At 58.1% G+C, this 21032-nt stretch overlaps 1 protein-coding gene across 2 annotated transcripts; it reads left to right on the plus strand.

The window, feature by feature from the left end:
* The first annotated feature begins 366 nt into the window (after window positions 1–366).
* PHF19 (PHD finger protein 19) lies at window positions 367–20543 on the plus strand. Of its 2 annotated transcripts, none has more exons than XM_043927152.1 (15): window positions 367–756; window positions 3191–3391; window positions 3984–4065; window positions 6910–7005; window positions 7435–7535; window positions 8066–8214; window positions 9252–9347; window positions 10093–10161; window positions 10362–10482; window positions 12894–12961; window positions 14162–14305; window positions 15038–15125; window positions 15970–16055; window positions 16982–17077; window positions 18086–20543. In XM_043927152.1, the coding sequence occupies exons 2-15, from the start codon at window positions 3206–3208 to the stop codon at window positions 18426–18428; spliced, it is 1725 nt and encodes a 574-aa protein (XP_043783087.1). In that variant the 5' UTR covers window positions 367–756; window positions 3191–3205; the 3' UTR covers window positions 18429–20543. The 2 variants fall into 2 exon arrangements, with proteins under 2 accessions (XP_043783087.1, XP_043783086.1); XM_043927151.1 differs by lacking the exon at window positions 367–756 and adding an exon at window positions 1306–1918.
* Window positions 20544–21032: the final 489 nt, after the last annotated feature.

Genomic DNA, 21032 nt, shown 5'->3' on the forward strand with positions numbered 1-21032 from the left:
TGTGTTCAGCTTGCGTTTGTGCCGTGCGCTGTGTCTCTATGCGGGCCTTCTCCGCTGCAAGCACAGGACGTTTGTGTGTTTCTGTCGTGCGAGTCCCGTTTGGGTTGTTCCAGGTCTGTCTGGGCAGCGCGTTCCTGCGCCTCCGCACCTCCCCGCTGTGTGCCCCGCCAGCTGACGTCTGCGCCCGGCGCGCAGAGCTGGGTTTCCTCGACAAGTGTGTGCCGGCCCCGGGCGCCGCGCGCGCGCGCCTCCGCCGAGTGGCCGCGCCGGGGCCCCGCGTCCGTGTGCGCCCGCGCCGCGTGTCTGCGCCCGGCGCGCGGTGGCGGAGGATGCGCGCCCGCGGGGGCGGGGGCGGGGGCCGGGGCGCGGCGCGGGGGCGGCCCGGGGGCGGGAGCGGGCGAGCCGGCGGGCGGGCGGTGCGGCGGGGCCCCGCGGCCGCGGGCTCCAATGGCGAGGCCGGCGCGGCCCCCGCTAATTACATAAGCGGGACGTCAATAATTCGCGGGAAAACGCGAAAAAGATGGCGCCCCGCGCCCGGGGGGCCCCTTCCTGAGCGCCCCGGCCCCTCCCTCCTCCTCCTCCGTCCCCCCTCCTCCCCGCGGCGCCCCCGCCCCGCCCCGCCCCCGCCGAGACCCCGACCCCGGCCCCACGGGCGGACACTCGGCCGGGCAGCCGCGGGCCGAGCGCAGCCGCCTCCGCCGCCGATGCGCCTGGTGGCCAGACTCCAAGTGGGACCGGCGGACACGCAGCCTCGCGGTAAGTTCAGCGCTGCAGGCGGCCGGCCCGGGCCGGGGACTCCTCGCCACTCTCGCCTCTGCTTGCAGTCATCCCTCTTTTGGAAGTTTCCCTGGACTTTGGCGGGTCAAACGCCTTGGGGCGGGGAGGGGTTTTGGAGTCCTGGAAGATGCACGCCTGGGGGGCGGGGGGTGGTGGAGAGGGGTGAACGGTGTCAACGGGGCGGCAAGAGCCCCGCCCGGGTCCCCGAGCCTTTGGGGGGGGGGCGTGTGTGACAGGTCGCTATTCCCGTGCCCCAAATCTTTACTTTTCCTGTTTGGTGGGGGGACGGGCCTGGAGACCGACGGGGCCGTTTGGGATTTTGCTCACGTCCGAAGTCAGGCTGCAGCAGGATGGGGATGGGGGGAGGCCTGGCGTCGGAGCGATTGAAGATCGGAGCGCTTGAACCCGAAGGGGGGTCCTTCTGCAAGCGTTTTCCCCTCCCGAACACCCTTTTTAAAAAGCCAACGGCCGCCCTGGGAGAGGCCCCGGCGCATGAATCATCCTCGCTTCCTGCCCCCGCCCGGCCCCGCGCTCCGGGTGCCGCGGATTTGAACTGGACGCCGACGAGAACCCGCAAACAGGCATTTCTTTGCAGATGGGTTTGAATCAGCCAATCACAGCCCGCGGGGGCCCGCTCCGGGAGGATGGAGGCGCGGGTGGAGGGGGGGGCCCGCCACCCGAGGGCCCCCGCCCGGTCAGGGAGGGGGGTGCGGCGACTGGGCCTGCTCCCAACGGCGCGGCGGGGGAGGAAGTGTCAGTTTGTGAACCTGCCGCGGGCCCGGGCCAGGCCCGGCGGGGCAGGACCTTGCAGCGCCCGGCAGCCAGGTGGCAGGGAGAAGGCAGAGATTTGGACCGCACACCCTGCCCAGCGCCTGTGCGCTGTGCCCTGGAGAGGAGGGAGGAATTGGGGCGGGGGGGGGGGGGGCGGCGGTGGAGGGAAGAGGATGCGGCCGCGCCACCATCTGGAGAGTGAAGACCCCAGCAATGCCCTGCGTGCCCCGGGGACCTTGACATGCACACACATGTGCTCCGTTTTCTATACTCACCGCCACGAGGCTGTGGACATCAAACACCGGCTCACAGGAGCACACGCGCACTCACGCGAAAAAAACACTCACGCCTGTCTGCCTGTAATCTACAGGTAATCGTAACACCAGGCGCCCAGGAGGGGGCTGGAATAGCGGGTGCCCAGGAGAGGGCTGGAATAGCGGGTGCAGGGAACAGAGGCCTTGCTTTGGCTTAGCGGAGAGGACTGGAGCCAGGTGAGCCCAGATTGAGGAGGAGGGGGCCTTGGGGTGGGGGCTCTAATTGCCACTGAAGACTTTGGGGATCCACAGAAGGTTTCTGGGAGAACAAGAAGATGGGAATTGTTGGCCCTGGGGAGGAGTCTGGTGGGGAGGCAGGAAGACGGGGAGTGGCCTGTTTTGTGCTGTGCCTCGGTGGTACCATTCTGCATCCCAGGTGCTCAGCAGCTGAGTGAGCATGAAACAGCCATTGAATGAATGAATGAATGGCCCAGGCAAAATGAGGCCTGAACTCAGACCAGGCCAGGGAGATGGACAAGAGGAAGCCAGAAATCACTGTGCTTGAAGTTGGCTGGTTGTGGCAACTCATCGGTTGGAGAAGTCAAAGATGCTGGGGTGTTCTGGGGACCAGAGTAGTGCCGTTAGCAGGAAGTGGGGAAGCAGTGGGTTTCATAGAATGGTGAGAGACAGATGTAGAGGGGTTGGCATGGTGATGACTTCACTGCTTGGAGCCAATTTGCATCTGAGTAAAAGCATAAGTGAGTTTAAATGTCCCAGCATTGGTTTCCATTAAATCATCCCATAATTGAGAACAGAAAAGGAGATTATAGAAGACACAGCTGGCCAAGTCTATACCAGTTCATAAACCACCAGGAGTTTTGCTTGCTAGGTGAGTTTTCTCTGGATAGCTCTCAGGAGGGGTCAGGGGTCTGAAGACCTCCCACTGCTCTCCTGGAGAAGGCCCTCCACTCAGAGAACACGGGGCATATTTGCTTTAGGGATAAAACCTCTGGCTCCAAAGCCAGGGGGTATGGTTCAGATCCCCCCACACACACACACCTGGGCAGGGGGATTTTGCTCTGCGTTTGGTTGAAAGAGCTGTTCTCTGTACACGGCTTCGTGGCAGGGGTGGGGCAAGTTCAGGACTTAGAATCACCTGGTTATGGACCATGGCTCTGCCTCTGACCCCAGAGCCACTTCCCCTTGCCAGACTTCAGTTTCCTGACCTGTAAAATGGGAATAACAGTGACAGCCTCGCAGGTTGTCAGGAGAATCCAGTGAGATGATAAAAGCATCTGGCCCAGCGCAGGTTACATGCATGGTTGCCGCTTTCCTTTCTCCCCTCTCTCCTGAAGTAAGGAGTAAAAACCCGATCCTTTCTCTTCCAGTGTCAGTGGAAGCTGATGGAGAATCGAGCTCTGGACCCAGGGACTCGGGACTCCTATGGTGCCACCAGCCATCTCCCTAACAAGGGGGCCCTGGCAAAAGCCAAGAACAACTTCAAAGACCTGATGTCCAAGCTGACGGAGGGCCAGTATGTGCTGTGCCGGTGGACAGATGGACTGTATTATCTTGGGAAGATCAAGAGGGTAAAGCCTTCCTCCCTGGCCCCAGTTCCCCAGGCTCAGCATCTCTCTGCTCAGACCAGGGGTGGAGGATGGGAGATTGCTGGCGGATTCCTGCCGTGCCCTCCTGCTCCAGACTGAATGTGGAATGAGGTGGAGCCTGCAAAAGCAGGTGCCATCCTTAGGGCCATCATCTTTAGACAAGTGCTCTGTGAGCCTACAAAACAAAACAAAATCAGGTTGGAGAGATCACAGGTGATCATTTGGCCTCTGTATTCCCACCAGGTTGCCGTCGCCTAGCCCCTCGCTGCTCAACTCCAGGGAGTGGGCGTGCACAACCTTCCGGACTGCCAATCTCCTTCTGGCCTGGCTCTACTTTTTGGAGCACAAAGTGACTCTTTGTGACCCCATGGGCTATTCCAGTCCATGGAATTCTCTAGGCTGGAATACTGGAGTGGGTAGCCTTTCCCTCCGCCAGGGGCTCTTCCCAAGCCAGGGATCGAACCCAGGTCTCCTGCATTGCCCCTGTGAGGGCAGAGATGGGAGAGGAAGACCCTGTTCAAGCGGCTTTTCCCCAGCTACTGTCTCACACTGCTCCTCCCTCTCTCTGCTCCAGGTCAGCAGTTCTAAGCAGAGCTGCCTGGTAACTTTTGAAGATAATTCCAAATACTGGGTCTTATGGAAGGACATACAGCATGGTGAGTATTCCTGTGATTTCAGGCACCCCTGCCCCACCCCTGGTCCAGTCTCCTCTCCTACCTCCATTTTTTTTTCCTTCTCTCCTTCTGTCTGTTAACTTCTGGCATCTGGCCTTGTCCTTGGAGATTACCAGTTGTACATTTACATGAAAACTCATTTATGACATCTGTCATCCTCTTGAGTATTCATACCTCATGAGGGAGGCAGGCAGATGGAGAAGGCAGCTTGAGGAGGGGTGGGAGAGCAGGGTTGTGTTCCCTGCTGCCCAAAGCTCTGGGTCACTCTGGGGCTAGGAACAGAAGGGGCCCAGGCAGTCGGAATTGAAACCTTTCGATGTAAGCACAGTGTCCTCTTATCAGCATGTTAAAAGAACTAGGAGGCAGCGCTCTCCACGGGGAAAAGACCCAACAAGTCTGGAGCAGGCAGGGTGGTGATGGATGTAGCAGGATGGAGCTGGGCCCGTTTCCGGGGCTGAAAGGGAGCTGGGTTGGGTATCATCCCTGCCCTCAGAGGGCTGACACTGTCTTACAGAGATGACACACTGGGGGCATTCTTGCCACCATTCTCCCCTGCCATGTGCATGACAGACATCACTGATCAATCACAACACTCATTTTCAACATGGAGTGACAGGCAGCCACTCCCAATGAGTTACCATGTGAGAACAGAGCTTTTTGCCATTTATGCTCTAACAGGAGGACTGGCATGGTGGTATGTGAGGAAGAGGCAGGTTTTGGGGCCCAACATTCCATGGACCAGGCTTCCCCAATGGCTCAGCAGTAAAGATTCCACTTGCAATGCAGGAGACACAGGCCATATGAGTTTGATCCCTAGGTCAGGACGATCCCCTGGAGAAGGGAATGGCAAACAACACTCCAGTATTCTTGCCTGGGAAATCCCGTGGACAGAGGAGCCTGGAGGGCTGCAGTCCATGGGGTCTCAGAGTCAGACACGACTGAGCAACTACACCACCACCAGTGCTGTTGAGTTACAGGAAGTCAGTTTCTGAAGAATCTGTTACCGTAAGAGATGATTTCAGGAGCTTGCCAAGCAAAGACCACAGGATCCAGCCAGTTAGAAGAGTGTCCAGGTTGCCTTGTTCTCCACGATGTTGTGGCTAATGCAGACTGATGCTTCTCCAGGCCCTTGAAGCATCTAGGGCTAAATGTACTATTTCAAGATCCAAAGCAATGAGGGTCTCCTGCCCTGGGCTGCTCCTCACGGAGGACAAGGGCCCTCTGCATTCAGCCGGGATGACAGCACAAGGCCAGACTCGCTGCAGGTACCGATCTGGCTTCATGAAGCCAGTGGAGACTTACTGAGACCCACGTCCTCTTGGTACTCTTGGGAAATATAACTGCTGTCAACTGGCAAATGGTCGTTTAGTATCTAATAAGTAGTAGAGGAATGGAAAGTAACACAATTACAATAATAAGCCGACCTATTTTTATTTCCTTTTCTAATCATATGAATGTGATTTTACATGAATTCCTGAGATTCAAATTTTTCATCTTTTAAGTAACTGCTTTATTTTCCTGGTATCATATTCAGGAATAAGAGGCAAGAGACCATTTATTCAGCAAACATGTCTTGAACACGTGTGATGTGCCACACCCATGCGAGGTCCTGGGGACACAGATGAATAGATATCTTTCCTGTCCTTACCGAACGTTCCGTCTGCTGAGGGAAATGAGACTGAAACACACATGAAAACGTACTTACTTTATTCACTCAAACCCTTCACACACAAACACATGTTTATTCTTCAGTAACATCAGACTTCAAAGAAAAAAAGAGAGAGAGGGAACCTGTAGATTAAAAGCAATTGAACAAACTTAAAATTGTTATGGACCGTTGAGACATTAGAAATGTGAACACTGAATTTGTTGATGATATTAAGAAATTATTTTTAATATTTGGGTTCCATAGAGGCACTAGTTCTTTTTTTTTCTTTAAGAGAGTAGTAGTTTTTCAGAGATGCCTACTGAAATATTTATGGAAAATGATTGGGTATTTGGGGCTTGATTCACCATAAAACAGGAGGGGTGATGGGTGGGAATATAGTCAAAACAAGACTGTCTGTGAGTTTGTGACTGTTGATAAGAACACGGAGTTTCACTATAACATTTTATTATTATGCCATAATAAAAAATGTTTAAAAGTTATTTAACATAAAAAACTTGAACAAATCAAGTTAAATTAAGCAGGAGAGGCAGCATGGTATTGTCAAAAGAACAAATGATTTGGGGGACTTCCCTGGTGGTCCAGTGGCTAAGACTCCATGCCCCCAACGCAGGGGACCCAGGTTCAATCTCTGCTCATGGAAGTAGATCTGACATGCCTCAACTAAAAGAGAAACCTTGCCACAATGAGTATTAAAAGATCCTACATGCTGCAACTAAGACCCTGCGTATCCAAATAAATAAATACTAAAAAAAAAAGACAGCGGATTATTTGGGACTTCCCTAGTGGTCCAGTGGTTAACACTCTGGTCTTCCAATGCAGGGGGTGTGGGTTCAATCCCTGGCTGGGGAACTAAGATCCTGCATGCCTTGAGGTGTGGCCAAAATAAAAATCAAAAGAGTTGATGTCAAACAGCAGTGGATTTGAATCCCCCTCCTCCTGCTTTCCAGCTGAGCAAGGGACTTCACCTCTCTGAACCAGTTTTCCCCACCTTTAGAATGGGGTACTGGTCACAGGCAGCTCAGAGTGGTTGGAGAGGTTCAGTGAGGCGGCCTCTGGGGCCCAACACTCAGACCCAGAGGCTCGGTGCCTGGACTCTGGTTTTAAGACCGGTCATTCCCATGAACCCAAGCTGACCACGCAGGGCCCCTTTCTTTCAGCTGGTGTTCCAGGGGAGGAGCCCAAGTGCAACATCTGCCTGGGGAAGACATCAGGACCCCTGAACGAGATCCTCATCTGTGGGAAGTGCGGCCTGGGTGAGTGTGACCAGACCTGGGGGTCTCCGTCCCCCGCTGGCTCGGGAACCGCTCCACGTCCAATCCCCGGGGCCTCAGCTGGCTTCCTGTTTCTCTTGGCGGGGTAGAGTGACGAGGGGCCAGTCTCTGGGAGTGGGGGCCCAGGGAGGTGATCCTGGAGGAGAGCTGGGGCTTCTGGAAAGGGAGAGAAGTTAGGCGCTTTGGAGCCCCAAGGGCTGGAGAGGATGGGTAGCAGAGGTGGAGCACAGAGGCTGAAGTCAGACCTTGCGTGCTTCCTGCGCTGGGCCCATGCTGGCTTTGAGTGGCCTGCTCGGACCCCATCTTGGCGGCTGTGCCAGCCAGTGAGTAGCCCGGCAGCTGGCAGGCACGCGGCTCCTAGCGCTCACTGCTCCCTCTGGGCACTCACCGCCCTCCTTTGCCCCCTCCTAGGTTACCACCAGCAGTGCCACATCCCCATAGCGGGCAGTGCCGACCGGCCCCTGCTCACACCCTGGTTCTGCCGACGCTGCATCTTCGCGCTGGCTGTGCGGGTGAGCCCTCCATCCTTCCCACCTTGCCCATTCCCCGCCCCCCCCCCCCCCCCCCCCCCCCCCCCGCCCTGCAGTCTGGAAGCCCAGAGACTCTCTGGACTCAGGCCTGACTCCTGGTCACAGCACCTGGCTTTGGAGGCAGACAGCGGCTGCCGCTTACCGGCTGTATGCCCTTGGCCCGGTTCCTTAGCCTCCCTGAGCCTGTTTCCTCCGCTGCTAAATGGATACAGGCTTGGTGTCAGGCGTAGGAGGCCCCCAACACATAGGGCTTTGCTAATAACAGAAAAATCCATGAGCACCCACTGTCGATATATATTGGCTCTTGTGACTTCTATTGGTGTGCTTATTCCTGTTAATACTATTGAAAATGCAGATCCTTGGGGATAGAGAGAGGGTGGATCTGAGATTGATGAGAAAAGGCTCCGTGCGTTTCTGACTACATTGGAAAGGCTTGTCCCACCTGGTCCGGCATTTACCTTGATAGCCTTGATGGGGATCCACGTGTGACTCGGGCCCTCATCTCCCCGCAGAAAGGCGGCGCGCTAAAGAAGGGCGCCATCGCCAGGACGCTGCAGGCCGTGAAGATGGTGCTGTCCTACCAGCCGGAGGAGCTCGAGTGGGACTCCCCGCACCGCACCAACCAGCAGCAATGCTACTGTTACTGCGGCGGGCCTGGAGAGTAAGGCCGCGGGGCGGGGCGGGGCCTCACGGTGGGCGGGCCCTTCCCGGTGGGCGGGGCTCCGGGGAGGCAGGGGCGCGGCTGGCTGGCGTAGCGAGACCCCAAGTTCTGCTGACAACCACCGGGGGTCTGAAGGCCGTGCTCACGACCTAGCTGGGTGATTTGGGCAAATCACCTGAAGTGCTTCATCTCTCAAGTGAGATTAATCACCTTGGCCCCATCACCCTCTGTGGGTGTTGCGGGGCCTTTGGGATAGCAGGTGGAGACAGAGAGACCTTTGCAGCACTGAGGCGGTGGTTCTCAATGCTTACCGGGCAGTTGCTCAGGTGACTGTCAGATATGCATCTCCCAGGGGCTGCCCCAAAGACTGAGTAGACCTGGAACAGGTCCAGGAATCGCCTGCATTTTAACCCAGAGTCCAGGTGATTCTGATGCAGGTGGGCCATGGACCACACCTGTCAAGGTGTGAACCTATCCTTGTTAATTAAGAAAATACCTTTTTTTGGTTTTCATTCTTATTCAGTGAGTAGTTGTTGAATGGTTGTCACAGGATGGATACAGCCTCAGGTGAGGGGCTCACAGGAGCCTTTATTTTCCCATGAAACGGCCTGGGCAAACCTTTCCCCATCAGTGGTGTTTGGGAAGCAGTGTGTGGGGCACAGACCCGAGAAGGGGGCTCCAGTGTGTAACCAAGAGCGTGGGCTCTGAAGTCAGGGAGGCGAGGATCTGAGTCACTCTCCACCCCTTGCCTCCTGGGTGACCTTGAACAGGTCACTCTGTAAACAGATGTGAACAGGTCACATCTGTAAAATGGGAACAGAGGCCTGTGTTTGGGCCTCTCCCCAGTTGGTGAGAGCAAATGATGCCATGTTACGTCCCGCCGCTCGGGCCTCCCCGGCCCAGCCCAGGGCTCGGCAGCTGTGAGTCCTCTTCCCTCTCCCCCGCTGGAGGGCACGTGTGTGCTGGGGAGGGTTGCTGAGGCCGATTCCTGGCCGGGAGTGCGGGCCTGGCTGACGCTGGCCCCTCTGGCTCTCCAGGTGGTACCTGCGGATGCTGCAGTGTTACCGCTGCAGACAGTGGTTCCACGAGGCCTGCACCCAGTGTCTCAACGAGCCCATGATGTTCGGGGACCGGTAGGTGCTTGTCTGCTCCGACTCAGCCTCGGGGTTGTGGCGGGGGCGGGGGCAGAAGCTGCAGCAACTCCTTCAGATTGCCTGCCAGACCCCAGACCCCTGGGTTCCGGGACAGCATAGCCTCCTGTCTACGGAGGCTGCTCAGGGTTGGGAGGTCTTCCCAGCAGAGGGACCGGCTGGACCACATCCCCAGTTTCCACTGACGTGCGGGGGACCTTAGACAAAGCCCTGCCTTCCCCAAGCCCCAGTCTCTTGAAGGGTCTGGGAAGAAGGAGGGACACAGTCCTGCCCCACTCCTGCCCAGGGTTGTTGGAGGAGCCACAGGGGGGATGGATGACTTGATCTGGCCTGTAACAAGGGGGCTAAGCTAGTGGCAGGCGTGTGTGTGTCAAACCAGATATTGTGTGTGTCTTGGTTGGTGTCTCGTGTGGTTTGTGATTGAAGTAGGTGCACGTGCGTGTGTCTCTCAGGCAGAGGGGAAGAGGGGGCCCCTGCAGCCCAGCCTTGTTCAGCTGCCTCTGAGCTCAGCCACAGTCCAGGGCAAAGCTGTTTGGGGAAGGGTTTGAGGTAGAGGTTGGAAGGGGTGGGGGAACAGCTCTTGGTCCCTGTTCTGTCCCATCTTTGTCTGCTCCTCGGAGGGAATGAGGACAGTGCTGACCATGGACAGCAGGTGGGGGGCGAGGGTGCGGACTCCGGTGGGCGGCAGAGCCCCTCCCACCCCTGGGCCCCTTTTCTCCCCCGACAGGTTCTACCTGTTCTTCTGTTCCGTGTGCAACCAGGGCCCCGAGTACATCGAGAGGCTGCCCCTGCGATGGTGAGAGGGTGGGGCTTGGCCCAGGCCCCCTCCTGGCCCCTCTCCACTTCTCCCCTCCCGCATCTGCCCAGGAACAATCCTGCCTCCAGCCCCCAGATCCCAGCCTTGCCCCTGCCCTTCAGCCTGGAGCCAGGGCGCTGCAAGCCTGGCTTCCCAGGCTGCCGCCTCACCCGGCCCCACCTCCGCGCACCCTTGCCCAGGGTCGATGTGGTTCACCTGGCTCTCTACAACCTGGGCGTGCAGAGCAAGAAGAAGTACTTCGACTTTGAGGAGATTCTGGCCTTCGTTAACCATCACTGGGAGCTCCTGCAGCTTGGCAAGGTATGCACGGCCACGGGACGTGAGGATGGCGAGAATCCTTTCTGCAGTGAGGTGCCCTGAGTCCATAGGGGTGAAGGCTGTGCCCGGGGTCACACAGTGCAGAACTAGGGCTGGGTCTCTGAGCACAGCTCTTCGGGAACACTGCCTGTTCGTGAGGGCTGCTGAGTAGAGACCAAGGTTGAGTCTTTGAACTGCTGTATCCCTGAGTCCAGGCTCCTAAGCTTGGGCCCTGCAAGGGGCTTCCTGACCCAGGCTTTGGTAGTAGGTGGCTTAGGGCCTCACCGACTCAGCTGTAGGGAGCTGGGGGTCAAGCCTGGCTGGAGAAGATCTCTGCAGTGACCCACTCCAAATTACCTGGCTAGGATGGAAAGTGAAGTGGGCCTGCCCCCTGCTGGCCATACTCTGAATAGCAGCGTATTCAGGGGTATTCCCCAGGGGTCCGGGGAGCTGGGAGTCTGGCAGTGAAGTACTGAAGTAACAGACCAGAGACTCCCAGGATTTCAGAGGTGGAGAGCCAGTCGCTGATGATCGCACAGCTTTGGAGCTGAGCCAGGGCTTCCCCAACCACTTCCCTGGCAGGGCCAGCCTTCCGTGACACCCTCAGACCTTCTCCACCACACCCAGAGGGAGGCGTCTTCTCCACTGACTGCCCTGAATCCTTTTGTGAAACAGGGATTTTTTTTTTAAGTAATCTTTATTCTTGGCAGAACTTTCTCGTGTAATAACATCTTCATTTATAGTGTTTGATAATTTATAAATGATGTACATATTATTAATGTCAAGACCTAAAAGATAGGTAGAGCTGATATTTTTTTAACAAGTTTTTTTTATGATTTATATATATAAAAAAATCCTACATGCTCCTGGTAGAAAATTTTCAAAGTACCAAAAAGTATAAGAACGTATACCTAAAACCATCCATATGCCTGCATCACACCACTCAGAGACATCTACTAATGCACACATGTTTTTCTTTTTACATGAGATTATACAGTATTTGCATTTCTTAATTGAAGTAGAGTTGATTTAAAATATTGTATTAGTTTCAGGTGTAAACAGCAAAGTGACTCAGTTATGATTTATGTATATATTTCCAGATTATTTTCCATTTTAGGTTGTTACAAGGTATTGAATATAGTTCCCTGCACTGTACAGTAAATCCTTGTTGCTTATCTGTTTCATATGTAGTAATATGTATCTGTTAATCCAACACCCCTAATTTATCCCTCCCCCATCCTTTTCCTCTTTGGTAAACGTAAGTTTATATGCATGCCTGCTAAGTCGTGCAGTTGTGTCTGACTCTTTGCAACCCTATGGACTGTAGCCCACCAGACTTCTCTGTCCAGGGGATTCTCCAGGCAAGGATACTGGAGAGGGCTGCCATGCCCTTCTCCAGGGGATCTTCCTGACCCAGGGATCGAACTCTTGTGTCTCCTGCATTGGCAGGAGGTTTATTTACCACTAGGGCCACCTGGGAAGCCCAGCCTTAAGTTTGTGGGAATGTAAATTGGTGCGGCCACTATGGAAAACAGTATGGAGGTTCCTTTAAAAACTAAAAACAGAGCTACCCTATGGTCCAGCAACCCCACTCCTGGGCATATATTCAGAAAAGATGAAGACTCTAAGTTTAAAAGATACATGTACCCCAGTGGTCATAGCAGTACTATTTACAATGGCCAAGACACAGAAATAGCCCAGGTACCCACCAGTGGATGATTGGTGTAAGAAGACGTGTAAATATGAAAAAGGATGAAAATGTTACCCTTTGCAGTGCAACATGAATGGGCCTAGAGAATATCGTACCAAGTGAAGTCAGACGGGCAGAGAAAGACAAATACATCACTTATATGTAGAATCTAAAAAATAAATAGACCTGTACATAAAACAGACTCATGGCATGTACAAATTTAAGTCAGTTTTCTTCAGTTTACATTATATCGTAAATACTTTTCCATATCATGAAAGTTTTTATCAACATTTTTCATGGCTGCATGGGTTTCCTCCGTAGTTTACTTACTTGTTTCCGTCCTGCTGGGCATATAGTTCCCCCCCCCCCCCCGCATTTTTCATATTTGCCCATCATTAGGAACATGCTGCGGTGAACTTTTTTGTATATAAAACTTTGTTTGTGTGTCCTGTCCGTACAATAGGATCCATGAAGCACCATTACTGGGTCAAGGGCAGGGACATCTTTAAAGCTCTTGATACATTTACGACAGGAGTTATTCTCCTCATTTACAGATGGGGATGTGAGGTCAGAGAGGTGAAAAGACGGGTCTGAGATCATGGAACAAGTCAGTGGTCCTCACCCGGAGGACTCAGAGCATCCGAGGGTTGAGGGGAAGGAGGGGACAGGGACTGAGGCCGTCTCGGAGGCCATGTGCCGGGTCTGACTGTCTGCTCCCCCGTAGCTCACCAGCACCCCTGTGACGGACCGAGGACCGCATCTCCTCAATGCACTGAACAGTTACAAGAGCCGGTGCGTACGGGGAAGGGATGGAGTGCTGGCGTGGGGGCGGGCGGGCACGATGGGCTGGATCTCAGGCGTCTTCCTGCCTCGTTGCCTTTGTACCAGCTGTGCTCCCCTCTGGTCTCCCTCTGCTTCTCTGTGACTGTATCACGCATCCTTCAGGATCCAGGGAGCACTCACCTTCTTTGGGACGCCTCCCCTGACCACTGCAGTAGCCTGACCCTTTTTGCTGCTGGGTTCCACTCCATAGGGGGCTGCCCGCCTGCTCTAGCCATCTGGGCTTCTGGGCCAGGCCCGGAGGCCTGGATGCATCAGCTCGGGTGGGCTGCAGCCGCCTAACTGCCCCCAGCCTGTGACTTCCCACCTGGATTCTGGAGTTCTTCTTGGGACACACGTGTCCCCACCACAGGGAGCGCCCAGGCTCCTCAGCTCGGCAGTCTGGGCCCCGTATGATCAGATCCTGCCCACACCTTCTGCCACGGGCCCTGTGGTGCTTTGCGCTGAGTGCCAGCCGCTCTGAACCCTCTGCTTCCCTCCCTACTGCTTTTGCTCACACTCTCCACCCCAGACGCTCCTCAGTCCCTTTCATTCATCTGCGGCATCAGCGACTGTCCACTGAACTGTGTCAGCCCTGTGTAGGTGCTGAGGCCACAGTGAATAAGACATGGTCCCTGACTGCTGTGAGACCTCCCCAGGCCTCTCTAGAGAGGGTTAGCCACTCTGTCTTCCGTCTTCTCCTGCTCTGGGGCCCAGACACAGCCCTACCTACGCTTGAGCGCATGGGGCCTCCTGCCCGTCTCCTGGACAGTCTCCTGGGGGTAGGACTGCAGCGAGGCCCCCATGCAGCTCAGCCAGTGACGGAAGGGTGCAGGAGCTCTCCGGATCGCAGGGCTGTGGCGCCCTGTGTTTCCACCATAAGGGCCCCCTGGGAGCGGGGTGAGGCCGTCCTGCAGGCAGAGGTCTCCGGGGGCTGGTTGAGGCAGAGAAGTAAGGGGGGAGGAGCGCGACGCACGAGATGCGGAAGGACGGGGGGAGCCGCCTCAGCCCCCATCCCACAGGCTTTGCGAGCTCGGGGTCTCCACGGGCCGCTCTGGATTTTAGCTCTGGGTCCGGGGAGGCGGAGAGGGAGGTTTTTAACACTTGGCTCTCCTCCCCAGGAGGATGGACGGACAGGCTCCAGAGCTTTCTCCTCTCCCTGCCCACCCCCAGGTTCCTCTGCGGCAAGGAGATCAAGAAGAAGAAGTGCATCTTCCGCCTGCGCATCCGCGTCCCGCCCAACCCGCCCGGGAAGCTGCTGCCCGAAAAGGGCCTGGCGCCCCCCGAGCTCGGCAAGAGAGGGAAGAGCAAGCCCGGGTCAGTGCTCGGGGCCCCAGCGCGGGGCCGCGGCCGGCCCCTCCTGCGGGCTTGCGGTGACGTCCGCGGGAGCAAGGCAGGCCTCCGGCCACTTGGTCCCAGCCGAGGCGCCCTCGTGGGCCCCGCTGCCTCCACCACAGCCCCTCGATGGCCTTGCTCGGAGGGGAAGCCGGGACCCAGGCTTGCTGGCTTAGGGCCGAGGCAGCGAGGGTGGGGAAGGGGTCCCTAGCGCTCCCGGCTTCTTCCCAGGGGGCGCTAGTGGTAAAGAACCTGCCTGCCAGCGCAGGAGACATAAGACACGCGGGTTCGATCCCTGGATCGGGAAAGATCCCTTGGAGGAGGGCATGGCAATCCAGTCCTGTATTCTTGCCTGGAGAATCCCCACGGACAGAGGAGCCTGGCGGGCTACGGTCCGTGAAGTCACAGAGTCGGACACGACTGCAGTGACTTAGCCGTGTCCGCGCTCCCGGCTGAGCCCAGCCCCCCTTCCTGGGCGTTGGGGCGGGGTGGGGGGCAGAGCTCCTGGATGCCTGGGTGAGGAGAGGTGCCACCACACCCACCTCCACCTCGCAGGCCTGCGGCCCCAGAGGGCCCCCCCCCCCCCCACTTCCCCAGGGCTCCCCGGGAAGGACAGCCATCCCCACGGTGTGACCCCACCCCTCCCCCGGGGCCGCCTCGCCCTGGGCCTTCGGGCTCTGACCCGGCCACTCCCTCCTGTTTCTGTCTCCACAGTCTGTTGCCTCATGAGTTCCAGCAGCAGAAAAGGCGAGTGTATAGAAGAAAAAGATCAAAGTTTTTGCTGGAAGATGCTATTCCCAGTGTTAGTGTCTCGTTTTCTCGCTCTCCACTTGCACACGCAGGGTCCACACCCACTGGGGGCCCCGGCACAGAAAACCGGGTCTCCCAGACCCAGGGACTCGCCACGTCCCGGAACAGAGAACCGGTTCCTCTGGTAGCTGGTTCCATGAGGAGGGGGTTCTCCTGAGCATCCAGAGTGGGGCTGGGCCAGGGCGGGTAGTAGCCTTGCCCCAAACTGAAGCCCCGGAGGGCAGTGACTCTGCTGAGGTCACACCCCAGGCGGTGGCGGAGCCGGGCCCAGAACCAGGGCTCTGGAGCGCTCTTGCATCCACACTGGAGCCCTCGTTGTGGGCAGTAATATGAGCAGTGCCTCACGTCTCCCCTGGACCGTTTATAAGGCGCTTTCACAATCCTCGGGCTTCCCTGGCGGCTCAGCTGGTAAAGAATCCGCCTGCCATGCGGGAGCCCTAGGTTCGATCCCTGGGTTGGGAAGATCCCCTGGAGAAGGGAAAGGCTCCCCGCTCCAGTATTTGGCCTGGAGAACTCCACGGACTGTGTGGTCCGTGGAGTCAGAGAGAGTCGGACACGACTGAGCGACTTTCACAGTCCTCATTCCCTTCTGCCATGCTGACACCTCTGGGAGTCAAGCTCAGGAGGGGCCGTTACCCACCTCTGCAGTGGGGGTAACCGAAGCCCAGAGATGGGCCGGTCGGACAGTCAGCTAGAGACAGAGCCAGTACTGGCACCGGCGTGCCCTGCCTCCACGGGCAGGACTGGAAGAGAGGAAGTGCCAGGCGTGGGGAGAAGGGTGCTGGGGGAGGGGGCGTGCTGCTCACCGGCTGACTCCCTGCCTCCTGTGTCCACAGAGCGACTTTACCTCGGCCTGGAGCACCAACCACCACCTGGCCAGCATATTTGACTTTACGCTGGACGAGATCCAGAGTTTAAAAAGGTAACAGTGAGGGGCCCGGCAGAGACGGGAGTAGAACCGAGCAGGGAGACAGACGCCCCCTATTTCCCCAGCCCTGCAGGGGGTGACACAGAGAGCCTTGGAGGATGGGGACACTCCCCTGGGTTCACCGAGTTAAAGGGTCTGCACTGCAGAAGGCTGCCTGAAGGGTCTTTCTGCATCAGGGTGTTCAGCCTGACACCTCACCCCCCCCCAAACCCCCAGAGGCCTGCGGGGATCCCGGGGATAGCCCCCCGCGCCCAGCCCTCCCTACTTCTCCTACACCCTCTCCCACTCCCCCCTGCTTCACACCTGGCACCAGACTGGCTGTGCTCACCCCACATTCACGGTCCTCCAGGGAGCCGTCCCTGACCCTCCCCGGGCGCTGGTGGACGCTCTCTGCTCCACAGCACCTCGTCCTTGGTGCCCCTGTGGGGGGGACCACATCCAGCGGTTTTATTCTCCTGACTATTGACTATTCTCCTGACTATCTCAGGCTCTCCTGTAGGCATGGAGGAGGGGGGCAAGGGCTTCGGTCACTCAGGCCTGGGCCTCAGCCCCAGCCCCTACTTGCCAGCAGCCAGCTGTGTGACGTTGGCGAAGTTCTCTAACCTCCCTGAGCCTCCTCCCCGGCCGCTGCGTGGCTGCTGGGAGACTCAGAGCCCTCTTTATCGTCTCTCGTCGTCACAGTGCTGTGTCGCCGACCGGGGAGGTGGTCAGGGAAGGCCTCTGTGACTGCTGGGGCTTTGAAGGCTTGGTGGGCAGGCAGTGGACGGGGGAGGAGGCGCCCCCACCGCCGTGGTGGCGGGTGGCTCTGTGGGAAGGGGCTTGGCCGAGACGATGGGTGCCGGGCAGAGGGGCTAGAGATGCCCGGGAAAGTCCTGGGGCGCTGAGGGCTGGCGGCAGGCTCACCGCTTCCTCCCTCTCAGCGCCAGCTCTGGCCAGACCTTCTTCTCGGACGTGGACTCCACCGATGCCGCCAGCACATCTGGCTCCGCTTCCACCAGCCTCTCCTACGACTCCAGGTTAGCTTGCCAGCGCCGTAGACTCGTTCCGCCTCCCCCCGCTCCCACCTGTGACGGGGGGCTCTCTGCTCCTGAATGCCGGGACCTGGCCGCCTGTCCGTGTGGGCGTCGGGCTCTGAGACGCGCTGCTTCTCCCACTCCTCTGCCCCTGCTGCCGCGTGTGCGACGCCTCTTGCCGGGCAGTTTCAGGTCTGGCTTCTGTCATTCTCGGGCTCTTGGCCACCACGTGCCAGGATTTTGTGAGGTCTGTGTCTCTGCCTGCAAGGTCCCCAGCCTTGGATCTAGGCTGTTTGAACCTAGTGTCTGTCTGCTGGGGGTCTCTCTTTAAGGAAAGGAGCCTGACAGAGAGGGGAAATGGTTTCCTGCAAAGTGTAAGGACTGGGAGAGGGGACAGAAGTCCCCAGGAGCCTCACGAAGGGTACCGTGTGCTTCACCACGGCAGGCCCTCAGCAGCAAAGGCAGGGGGGTGCTGCAAAGTGCACGGACCAGCTCTCAACCGAGGCTCCTCTAACTGTATTTAGGGCTGTCGTGGCTCTTGCAAGCGAGGAATTAAAAGCGTCATGCCCATCGGAGTACGTCTTGTCTCCAAACACCTCTGGGTGTCATTCTCTGCTGCTGCCTCCGTGTTTTCTCTCTCCTGTTTCTTAGGTTCTCCCTAGTGCTTGGATCTGGGTTTCTAAGTGTCTGTGAACGTGCACCTCTTCTTTATTCCCTCTCCCCTCTGCTCTGTGGGGTGGGGGCGGGTGGTGTGGTGGAGACACGTTTCTTTCTTGGACTCGGGCAGCGCTGAGCTCCTCAGTATGAGAGCTAGCGTGCAGCTAGGCGTGGGTCCCGGCTCCGCCACGCCCAGCTGGCACTGTCCCCCTCTGGGGCCGCCTCGGGGCTGCCGAGAGGATTCAGCAAGCTCAGTGGGGCCTGGGGCCTGAGGCCGGCGGAGCTCAGGGACGGGGCCTTGAGGGGATGACCCCATCTCATTCCCACCCTCCCCGCTCGCCCCTCCCCACACAGACGGACGGTGGGCAGCCGCAAGAGGAAGCTGGCAGCCAAAGCGTACGTGCCGCTGCGGGCCAAGCGCCGGGCAGCCGAGCCGGGCGGACGCTGCGCCTCAGACAGCAGCGCAGAGGGGGCCTCAGGCCCTGAGCGGCCGGACGAGGGTGTCGACAGCCACACGTTTGAGAGCATCAGTGAGGATGACTCGTCCTTGTCCCACCTCAAGTCGTCCATCACCAACTATTTTGGCGCGGCTGGGCGGCTAGCCTGTGGGGAGAAGTACCAGGTGCTGGCTCGGAGGGTCACACCAGAGGGCAAAGTTCAGTACCTGGTGGAGTGGGAAGGGACCACCCCTTACTGACCAGCCCCCCAAGGAGGCCCGGAGCCCTGGAAACCAAAGGAGAGGCGGTGGAAGCCACAGGCTCCCCGGTTCTCCCCAGGCTGCAGGAGGGAGGGAAGCAAGACAGAGTCAAGGGCCTGGCTGAACCCCGCCTGCCCGCCTGCGCCTCTGCTGTCCCCGCCTGCTCGGGGCCCTCAGGCTCACTGCCCCTTTGCCCGTGTCTCTGAGGTCCCGCTGGCTACTTCTGTCTCCACGTGCTCCCTCCAGCTGTTCACCTGTCCCTCTGAGTTAGCATCCCTCCTGGCTCCGCGGAGGCCTGAGTTTGGCCCCAGTGTGTCCGCTTCCCTTTCCCCTTTTGGGTGTGCGCATTTGCACACCCAGCCCTCCCCTGGACACCCTTCACACCTGACCCATCCTGGGGACCACGCCAGGAGGACAGAAGTCTTTGAGAAAGACGGGGTGAAGGTGGGTAAGAGGAGGCCTTGTGGAGCACCTCTCCCCCGTTCCCACCCCTCCTCCTGTCCAGGGGAGGAGGTGGTGAGGGTGGGAGAACGCCTCTGGGAAGCCTGCAGGGCAGAGACCCTGCAACTCAGGATTTGAGGAGGAGGAGGCTGGGTCTCTGCTTCAGAAGGCAGAGGGCGCAGGCTGCAGTGCTGGCTTCTGAGACCCGTTTTCCCTTCTCGGGTCACATTCCCTCTCTCTTGCCGTGGAGTGGGCGCTGGCCTTGCAGACGGGAGGCATGAGGAGAGGCAGCCGGGTCCTGCTTGCTGCATCTCAGACTGTCTCCTCCGCCTCCTGCCACAGCCCAAGGGCGCGTGCACGCGCACACACGGGAGCGTCCATCTATGTGTGCGCTCTTGCCTCCGGGCTCACGTGGGTCCCAGCCTCCAGGTGTACACACACCACACACACACACGGCCACACCTTCCTCGGGTGCCAGCCTGGCTCCTGTCCTTGCCTTTCCCTGGGCCCTCTTACGGGCGCCACGTGCTGCAACGAAATGTGAAAGTCCAGCTCGGGCCGGTGAACCAGCTTGGAGCCGAGAGGGAAGCATGGAGGACTCACACCTTCTTCTGTACCCCCTGCCCAGCTCTGAAACTGACAATCACTTTTGGGGGCAGGTTGGGATTTTTTTTTTTAAGGGCCTGAGTTATTACGTCCCCTCAAAAAAAGGGAAGCTTTTGTCAGTGGGAGTACAGAGTTCTTAGAACCGACATTAAAACTCAGACCCGTCTGGAGGGAGATCAAAAGTGGGAGGGGAGGGAGACCCCTCATTTTCGCTGCTTCCGGAGGCATTAGAAACTGACTCACTTGATTGGAAAGAAGTGCCTTGACTGGGGCGAGGGGTGCACCAGATGGGGGCCAGGCTCGCCAGCTGCTGCTGCGGCCTCCGGCTTGGCTGGGTTTTGGAGGCTGCCAGCTGCAAGGCGAAGGGGGATGAACAGTGAGGGGGCAGCTGCAGGCCTGCAGCCGGTCTTTCCATTATTAGGCCACCCCCCATCTGTGGGCCCTTGGGGTTGGGGGGCGCTGAGCGCGCTCAGATGCCCCTTGCCTCAGGCCCCAGCCCCAGCAGTGCCTTTCAAGGGGGCCCTCACCTGCTGTGTGCAGCCTTCCCACTTCCTGTTTCCCAGCGTGGTCCAGGCAGGGACGGCTGGTTGGGCCCCGTTTGCTCCCGTCTCTGCCCCACCGCTGCTGACACTGACGCTCCCTAACCGGGGGGCCGGAGGAAGGGAAGCTGAGAAGCCAGCCCCCCACCCCGCTCCGCCAGGGCGTGGGACCCAGAGCCAGTCCCTGGCTTTCCACCTGGCCCCAGAGCACAGCAACCTCCCAGCTCTGCCCCCAGGCTTCTGAGAAGGCGTGGGGCCAAAACGGCCTGTCGGTGCCCCTGCGCCTCTCCTCAAGCTCCAGAGGCTCTGGCCTGGAAGAGGGGGAGGAGGGAGACAGGGCCTTCCCCCCTGGGAGCTCAGCGTGAGGCCTGGCAAGGGCTCCTGACTCCACGCCCCAGCATTTCATTCCTACCTGGCGATAGCTGCATTACTGCCAACTGACCTTATAACCCTGTGCACCTTCAGAAAGATTTATGGTGTCGAATTGCTGCTTTTAATAACATTTGTTATATTAAAATTATAAATAATGTGTCTGATTTACAATTTAAAGGCTCCCTCTGAAAAACGACCCATCGTTGCTCTAGTGAAGTATCAGGAAGGTGACGGGAACGGTGGGGCCCCATCCCCTCTCTGATCAGCCTGCCACTCCTGCACCAGCCACCATATTCTCTTCGCGGTGATCTTACCTTTGCCACTAGGACAGAGGACCTTTTTTCTGCTCTGACGACCCTACCCATGGGGACAGGAGACAGTAGCTGAGAGCCACAGGGACCCAAGCTGGGGCCGGAACTTAGAACGTGACCCCGTGAGGATGCTTGGGGCCCGCGTTGTAGAACCTCACTCTGCTTGGAGGCGCACGGCTAGGGATCCGAGGCACATTCCCGGCCCCTCTGCCAGCTTCCTTTGCTTCAGTCCCCATCCCGCCCCCCGCCGCCCCCCCTCACCCGCTTCACCTGCCTGGGAAGAATCCCTGCTGGTGTTCAGCCTGCTAGATGCTGCAGTAACCACCTCATAAACG

This window comes from Cervus elaphus, chromosome 16 (assembly GCF_910594005.1).
Source record: "Cervus elaphus chromosome 16, mCerEla1.1, whole genome shotgun sequence".
Classification (NCBI taxonomy): Eukaryota; Metazoa; Chordata; class Mammalia; order Artiodactyla; family Cervidae; genus Cervus; species Cervus elaphus.